Here is an 8,838-nt window from a genome sequence, read left to right on the forward strand (position 1 = left end):
CAGGGGCTTACTTGTCCTGAAATCCTGCTTATATTATACTCCTAAGCAGGTGGACACTGCATGATGACCATTCCTGCACAGGAACAATAAGGTGAGTTTAATTTTAGTTTTACATATGGAAGTGGTGGCTCAACTATGATAAATTATGCATCTATGATCACATAATTAAGTCAAGTGCAAGCTGGTTAGCTGGAACTCCATAAGGATCTTTGCATTATTTTAACTGATGTGGGATTGTTCTGATGACACAGTTGCTTGCAAGCAACTGTGATTCTCTGAAGTCAACACATTATTCCATTCCAGGGTGTGAATGGATGGTGTTCCAGGCTGCAGAATGTGAACATGCCGGCATGGCATATATCAGTATTTTGTGAAGTGAAGGCGACCACTATCAAATGGCTATTGATGATTGCTTGGTGCAGGCTTCAGTTTGTACGACTCGCTGGTACACAATTCATACCGAAACGCTACTCTTCAGGTAGTTTTAATTTTGAACTGCTGAACGAGTCGCATGCACAGAGTTTAACAGATTTACGTATTCAGTTCAGATGGCTTTGTAACTGTTCCCTGCTACCAGCATTTTGTAGCATTTGCGTGTGGAGAAAACTCTTTTTAAGCAATTAAAACTTGAAACTTCTACTATGATTGTGCATCTTAATCTAGTCCGGGGTATAACAACCTCACAAATCAGTGAACGATAAGTCAGACACAGAGTCACATATGTTCACGGGCATTGATAAAGTTAGAAGGATCTTTCTATGCACCGACACCGATAAAGTCTCAGGTGGCAAGTGCAAGATTAATTGGGGCATGGTCTGTCGCCAAACCAATTTGGGTGGGCTGGGGATTCTTGACCTTGAGAAGTTTTCCGGGGCGCTTAGGCTGCGGTGGCCTTGGTTAGAGAGGAAGGAGCCTAGGCGCGATTGGATGGGCTCTGGCAACCCGTGCGATGACGCAGACATGGAACTTTTTTACGCGGTGACGTCTATCATCCTTGGCGACGGTCGTAAGGCAAGCTTTTGGCACTCGCCGTGGCTTGAAGATCAGAAGTCTAAGGATATTGCACCGGCCATTTTCTCTATCTCTAAGAAGAGACGCATGTGCGTCAGGGATGCCATGCAGGACCATGCTTGGGTGTCTCGTATCAATGTTCAGCATGATCTTCCCACCCAACACTTGCAAGATTTTCTGAAGCTCTGGACCCTGCTTTAAGACGTTCACCTCTACGACGGAATCAATGACGATATATCTTGGAACCTCTCTAATTCTGGGGTCTATCCAACCATGTCTGTCTACAAGGTGCAATTTGCCGAGTTAATTCCCACCTCCATGAATCCGGCGGTGTGGGGAAACTAGACGCCACCCAAATGCAAGTTTTTTGCATGGCTCGTGCTCAACAACAGAGTTTGGATCTCAGACGGGCTGGAGAAGCGTGGTTAGCCGAATTGCGGCATCTGTCAGCTCGGCAAGAGGAAACCTGAGACCACGACGCATATCCTTTTTTCTTGCAGATTCTCTATCCGAATTTGGCTCATGGTTAGGGATTGGTTGGGGCTGGCTGAGCTCAACCCAAGTTCGTGGCAAGACACCAACTCGGTGCGGGAGTGGTGGGATTCCAACATCTTGGGAGTTGGCATGAGAAAGAAGGCGATTGCTTCTATCGTCATGCTGGTCATTTGGGAGCTTTGGAACGAAAGAAACGCGAGGGTCTTCCGTAACATCTCGACCATGCCGTCTATTATCTTCTACAAGATCAAGAATGAAGCTCGCTTTGGACGCTCGCGGTCGCTAAGCATGTGAGTAGTATTATGTCGGGAGAGTAGGCATTTGTTGCCTTTCTTCTTTTCTTTTTCCTTTCAACCTTGTTTGAACTCCTTATTTAATGAGATGAGGCAAAGCTTTTGCCTCCGTTTTGAAAAAAAAAATGTGCGCGGGTATCAGGCTACGAAGGTGCAAACAGCTACCTTGACATATAGAGGCTATCCTTGCAACAAAAAAAAGAGGCATATAGAGGCTAAAATACGGAAATGAAATTAGGCGAGTATCTGATGTATTCCTGATCCCTACGTGGATCTGGCTAACTGATATACTGGTTTCTAGTAGTGACCAACAGACCATTAACAAGAATTTAGCAATGGAAAGAGTATAATGTAGCAGCGGGGCCACTTAACACACATTCACATTTTGTTCTCTTTAAATCTGGCTTCCAAGAGGGGAGACCATCTTGGATGCTGCCTCCGGACATCAGTGAAAATGATACTCGCTCCGTCCAACAAAGAATGTCTCAACTTTGACTACATTTGAATGCATCTATACACTAAATCACATCTAGTTACATCCAAATTTTAACAAACTTGAGACATCTTTTGTTGGACGGAAGGAGTACTCGTCATTGTTCTTGGCCCCATTTGAGAGTGTGTGTACATTGTTTTATTGGTCGGAAGTTGACATGGTGTAATCTCAGAATTTGAACTTTGACTCCAAATATTTTGTTCATTGTTATCGAATTATCATCATAATAATTTTTATTTTAAAAAATGAATACAGTGATATCAGTTCTGCATCAAATAACACACATATCTGTTACGGGAAAGGGACAACTTTATTAAACAACACCACTACAATCCTAGCTTGTTCAGTTCTCATGGAGAGCTGAGCCAGTTCATGAGCCATTTGGTTACTGCGCTCACTTTAACATGTTCATGAACAATTTTATCGCGATCTCTGTTCACTATATGTTGAATCTTGAAATATGCACTTTTCGCTTGAAGAGTAGACGCCGCACTAGTAGTACTAGCTATTTTCGAAGGAGAATCCTGCTGAAAGAGACATGAATGAATATATGATTTCTCTGCCTACTATCCTGTGCATTTCAAAGGGTAGTTTTGGATGTTTCTGCAGAGAACAGATGACAGGACGGTGCACGCCAAAACGGGCGAAGAAAAGTATTTTTGCAGGAGTAAAGGCTAGACGTTCGCTCGATCCACGGATCCGGTCAACAGAACTAGCTCCCCAGCTGGCCCACCCCGTTTGAATCTCATGACAAAGCAAAAGTGCAGCCTCAAGTTCATGCCTAAGATAAGTATATGAATGGATTAGTTAATGAGCATGCTCTACTTAGCAAGTTAGCATCATGCACTAAATCAACCGAAAATCCAAAACCCCTCTCGAAGGAGAGCATCATCGATCTGTGCACCCAACAAACATTCTAACTGACGTTGCAGAAAAATAGCAAATGATCTTGTAGGGCTATCGTTAGTTGCTAGTGTTGGTAACTATACATGAAATGAGAAAACTTACTTATTTGTTCACGTGTTGTACATGACTCTCGTTACGTCGGAAAACAACTTAACTAACGGAAAGGACAAAGCCTTGGCCGTTCAAGTGTTCATCCATTGCACGATTTGTTTTAGGGACAAAACTGAGCAAAGAACAAAAAAAAAAGAAAAAAAAAGAGGAAAGGGATGGTAGAATTTTATAAGGGGTTCACATCCTATATGCGGCAGATTTTTTTTATCTAATTGGCAGTCAGTTACAAAGTGTCGAGGTGATTTTGTTAATGTTTGCTTGTTCTAGATTTTACACTCAGATTAGTTATTTTCCCAAGAAAATGACACGTATATTATAAAATTATAAAGGTTCGCCGGAAGTACAAAGACCACTGATCGACTACTACTGCCACCAGAATGATGTGCCGTTGTGGCCGCTCCCATACCGGAGTCGGCCTAACCTTGTCAATGACAGTCAGGATGTTCTCGTGCACGTGCCCCTAAGGACCAGCGTCTGAGGGCCATTGTTGCCATTGTTGAACCCTTGAATCGATATGAAGAACCTGACACCATATCTCGTGGGTGTGCACACATGACAAGAAACCATAACCTTGCCACCTCGAGGGAACAAAAGGAACCTACGTTGGTGCTCTGCCGATTTTGTCCCGACGGATGAACTCGAGGAGGATCAGAGCCCGGAAGACCATCTCGATGACGAAGCGTTCGCATCCGCCAAACGCCACATCTGCGAGAACCACACCATCCACACGCCTCGGTACAAAGCACCGCCAGAATGATGGAGGCGGTGAGACCTATTCCATGCTGGCGCCTTCACGCATCCATCACAAACGAAGACATGTATCAAAACCTCTAGACATGGGAAACTACAACTTACACCAGTGAGCCGATGAATAGGAGAAGGCCGACGATCTATCGGTGGAGGAGGGGTGACAACACTGGAGGTCGAACCGAGATGGGTTTTCTAGAGGGAGAAGAGAGCGAATATCCACCTTAGTGGTAGTGGGGGCAGCTCGATTTTCATTCTCCTCATACCAAGCCTATGGTATATAGAGTCTACCCCCACTCTCAAATACCTAACTGGTTCATGAATACTCCTTCCGTTCACAAATAAGTGTATTTTTAGGTTTTGTCTTAACTAAAAATAGTAAAGTTTGACGGATTTTATTGGAAAACGTAACAACATTTATGACATTGAAGTAGTATCATTAGATCTGTTTTGAAATGCACTTTCATAATAAACCGATTTGATGTCATATAATCTAAAATGTTTCACTTAAGACAAAATATAAGTGACTCAAATTTTTATCCTTCATCCGCCCGTGAGAAGAAAGACGGCCAGAGTCTGTAGAGAGATTAGTGTCTGTCTTCCTCCGTCTCATATTAAGTGACTCAAATTTGTCTAAATATGAATGTATTTATATACGTGCAGTACTAAAATGCGTTTAGATACATGTAATATTTCTGCGCTTAATATGTGACGGCGGGAGTATATTTCTTCCTTAAAAAAAACCTTCTATATTTCTCCCCGCCAAGCAAATACTCCTGCGTCTCTTGCAGAAATATGGACTTCTGGGGGAACAGTCCTGTGGTACTCATTCTCTCACGGAACCAAAAAAAACCTGTGGTACATTTCCGATGTGCACATGTCATTTCCGACGACAGATATCCGTGCCTCAGAGAATCCCGTTAGTCAACTGAAGGGCTAGTCCACAAACGAACAGCGCGAAACTCTGAAGTCCAAACAAACTGGGCAAAGAAATCAGGCGTAGCAAGCGGATGGAGAATATAGCGAACCCAAACGAACCAAAGCTCCCCTCCCTCCTCTATCCCCCAACGACCTTTCGCGAGATCGGAAGTAGTAACTCCTCGCCGCAACAGCCGGCCTATAGGCTTTCCTCCCCTCCCTGCGACGCCGCGCGCACTCCTCTCGAAACAGGGGAGTCCCGAGGCGATTGATTAAACGGGACTCGGAGGAAGTTTTCGGCGGGGGAACTCGGTCGGCTTCGCCATGGCCGGGGCAGAAACGGCGGTGGACTCCGGCGAGAAGCGCCTCAACGAGCTCGGCTACAAGCAGGAGCTCCGTAGGGAGATGGTACGTATTATACGTCTAAACGGCCATTCGTGTCTCCTTCCAATTTTCTCAGGAGATGGGATACGATCTTGTTACGTGGTTTGTGGGTTGCAGACGCTGTTCAAGACGCTGGCAATCTCCTTCTCGACGATGACGCTCTTCACGGGGATCACGCCGCTGTACGGGAGCAGCCTGCAGTACGCCGGGCCGGCGCCCCTCGTGTGGGGCTGGGTCGTCGTCTCCTTCTTCACCTGGTTCGTCGGCATTGCAATGGCCGAGATCTGCTCCTCCTTCCCTGTGAGTATAGTAACCGGACCGTTCCCTTCCCTGCAATCCTGCATGCCACAATTCCTTGTTCGTAAAATTACAACTAATCTTTGATTTGCGATGCATGATTGAATTTGGGTGCCCATGTTAGGTTGTTCTGTTTGTACCTTTAATTTTGGTTTGTTTCAGTCAAATTAATCACTGTTCTTAAATCTCTAATCGATTTTACTGCCTAAGTATGAATTTTAAACGTAAATTTTGGTGATGATTACAAAATAACAAGCACAAGTGTTTTGAAAATGAATGCAACAATATCAATTTTATGTAACACGGCCCTCATGTTATTAGATTATTTTTTGTCAAATCATGAGTTGGAGAAGTCAAAAGAATGGAGTGCATACCCTAAAAGAAAAAGAATGGAGTGCAGGGATGGACACCAAATTCGTGCATGCAATCTAGCTCTTGACTCTGGAGTCTTGACTAACATGACAACATGACTGATTCTTGGATGCATTGTTTTGCTGTACTTGTTATTCTGGGGAAAAGCTACCCGTTTCCGATCACAGCTGACATCCTCTGTTTTCCTCTGTTTCTAACAATTTCTTTCCCTTTCTGTTTGACAACAGACCACCGGTTCTCTGTATTTCTGGGCTGCTCATCTGGCTGGGCCGGTCTGGGGTCCATTGGCATCTTGGTGCTGCGCTTGGCTTGAGGCCATTGGCCTCATTGCCGGAATCGGCACACAGGTATGTATTATGCTCTACTGCCTTCATCATACAATCTGATTAGTTGATCACATACTCGTCATGCAACTAACTCGCAGATCATAAAGAGAACTTGTTGCCTGTTCGTTTGTTTGATCACGGAAACGTCTTGTGTAATGTGTCAGTTTCCCCTCCCGTCTGTTTCAGGCGTACGCGGGATCCCAGGTGCTGCAGAGCATAATTCTGCTGTGCACCGGCACAAACAAAGGCGGCGGCTACCTGGCCCCTCGCTGGCTGTTCCTCGTCATGTACCTCGGGTTAACGTTCATCTGGGCCGTGCTCAACACTTTCGCGCTGGAGGTCATCGCCGTCCTCGACATGATCTCCATGTGGTGGCAGGTACAGTAATAGTAATCAAGAAACAAACATTCAGTATTCCAGAAGACCAGAACCCCTTTTCGAGTCATTCAGACAAACAAAAATTACTTGTTGATGAATCCTGCAATGATAAAAATGACGGCGATTCGTTGATGCTGGTGCAGGTGATCGGCGGGACGGTCATAGTGATCCTGCTGCCGCTGGTGGCGAAAACCACACAACCAGCGTCGTACGTGTTCACGCATTTCGAGACGGCGCCGTCGGTGACCGGGATCAGCAGCGTCTCCTACGCGGTGGTGATGTCCTTCCTGGTGAGCCAGTACTCGCTGTACGGGTACGACGCGGCGGCGCACCTGACGGAGGAGACCAAGGGCGCCGACAAGAACGGGCCCATCGCCATCCTCTCCAGCATCGGCATCATCTCCGTCTTCGGCTGGGTGTACATCCTGGCGCTCACCTTCAGCATCCAGGACTTCGCCTACCTCTACGACCCGACCAACGAGACGGCCGGCACCTTCGTCCCGGCGCAGATCCTCTACGACGCCTTCCACGGGCGGTACAACAGCTCCGCCGGCGCCATCGTGCTGCTCTTCGTCATCTGGGGATCCTTCTTCTTCGGCGGGCTCTCCATCACCACCAGCGCCGCCCGCGTGGTGTACGCGCTGTCGCGTGACCGCGGCGTGCCGTTCTCGTCGGTGTGGCGCCGGATCCACCCGAAGCACAAGGTGCCCGGGAACGCCGTGTGGCTGTGCGCGGCGGTGTGCGCGCTGCTGGGGCTGCCGATCCTCAAGATCAACGTGGTGTTCACGGCCATCACCTCCGTGGCCACCATCGGCTGGGTCGGCGGATACGCGGTGCCCATCTTCGCCAGGATGGTGATGAAGGAGGAGAACTTCCGGCCCGGCCCGTTCTACCTCCGGGGGGCCAGCAGGCCCGTCTGCCTCGTGGCGTTCCTGTGGATCTGCTACACCTGCGCCGTGTTCCTGCTCCCCACCGTGTACCCCATCAAGATGGACACCTTCAACTACGCGCCCATCGCGCTGGGAGTCGTGCTGGGGCTCATCATGATCTGGTGGGTCGTCGACGCCAGGGAGTGGTTCAAGGGCCCCGTCAGGAACATCGACGAGCACAATAACGGCGACGACAATGGCAAGGTCTGAGTGATCGATCGAGCTAGCTCCTGTGACGTGGGCGCGTGTGATCTGTTGTATCGGCTGGTGTGCGAGTTAGCTTAGATTGTGGCGACCTGTGTGTCATACGGAAGGAATTTAGATGTAGATCGATGCACAAAACCTTAATGAAGCAAACCGTTTTGAAGAACAAACTGACCACGACCTGAAGCGTGAACAATGAAGGCATGAAGCCGCCTTTTCATTCTTCTTTCGAAAGCGCTGTGTGAGCTGAACGAAGAGCACTACGTGGTATGGAGGTGGATCATTATAATCCCATTCGTTCTACTCGTTTTTGAGTGTTTTGTTATTTGGTATGTACTGTTTATTATTTGACTATCTATTTTTTTCCGCTTTCGTGTGTACTATTAGAGCTGCAAAATTTTAACCCTTTGAACCTTCTTAGTTCAAATGAATGAATTGGTTTTTCAAAAAATTGTGTCATTTTAAATGTTTAGTTCATTTGGTTGAACTAAGTAGGCTTAAAGGGTGTCTTGAGGGTAAAAAATTTGCAGCTCTATGCACTATTGACAAAAAATTAGGAAATAGGGTCATACAACATAGTTTCAACTTTCAACCACTACAAAAAAAATTGAATTTTTTTTATTCAGTGAAAACCTGAAAATTTTCAATTGCGGCTATTGTATCTTGAATAAACATGTTTAATGGTTAAATGAGAAGTGGAACATCTAATCACTTGAAGACATTTTATGAAAACGCCCACCAGGTGGGATTCTCTAAGAAGTTTTCATAAAATGCATTTAAGTGCGATGTAGTAAAATAAATTTCATATATGTGGACCACGAATCCTACGTGACAAGGTTCAGGTCAACAGAAATCAATCCAAGTCAACAAGTCAAGTCCTCGTGTCATGGTCAAAATGGTGGAGGGCATCAGAGGATGAAGGAAATAGAAAAAATGAGGCTACAAGCAAGAATCGGATAATGCATATGGTCCAT

At 46.2% G+C, this 8,838-nt stretch overlaps 1 protein-coding gene across 1 annotated transcript; it reads left to right on the forward strand.

Annotated features, from left to right (window-relative positions):
* The first annotated feature begins 5,008 nt into the window (after window positions 1-5,008).
* LOC100837528 (amino-acid permease BAT1 homolog) lies at window positions 5,009-8,236 on the forward strand. The gene is made up of 5 exons (XM_003579737.4): window positions 5,009-5,382; window positions 5,476-5,658; window positions 6,255-6,374; window positions 6,540-6,731; window positions 6,875-8,236. The coding sequence occupies exons 1-5, from the start codon at window positions 5,299-5,301 to the stop codon at window positions 7,868-7,870; spliced, it is 1,575 nt and encodes a 524-aa protein (XP_003579785.1). The 5' UTR covers window positions 5,009-5,298; the 3' UTR covers window positions 7,871-8,236.
* The last annotated feature ends 602 nt before the right edge of the window (window positions 8,237-8,838 follow it).

Source organism: Brachypodium distachyon, chromosome 5 (assembly GCF_000005505.3).
Source record: "Brachypodium distachyon strain Bd21 chromosome 5, Brachypodium_distachyon_v3.0, whole genome shotgun sequence".
NCBI classification, from domain to species: domain Eukaryota; kingdom Viridiplantae; phylum Streptophyta; class Magnoliopsida; order Poales; family Poaceae; genus Brachypodium; species Brachypodium distachyon.

Excerpts from the sequence above, each read along its gene's own strand:
- LOC100837528 (XM_003579737.4), top strand. The coding sequence starts at position 5,299 with ATGGCCGGGGCAGAAACGGCGGTGGACTCCGGCGAGAAGCGCCTCAAC. Across the intron at positions 6,375-6,539 it reads TTGCCGGAATCGGCACACAG|GCGTACGCGGGATCCCAGGT; the intron begins GTATGTATTATG and ends CGTCTGTTTCAG. Across the intron at positions 6,732-6,874 it reads TGATCTCCATGTGGTGGCAG|GTGATCGGCGGGACGGTCAT; the intron begins GTACAGTAATAG and ends ATGCTGGTGCAG.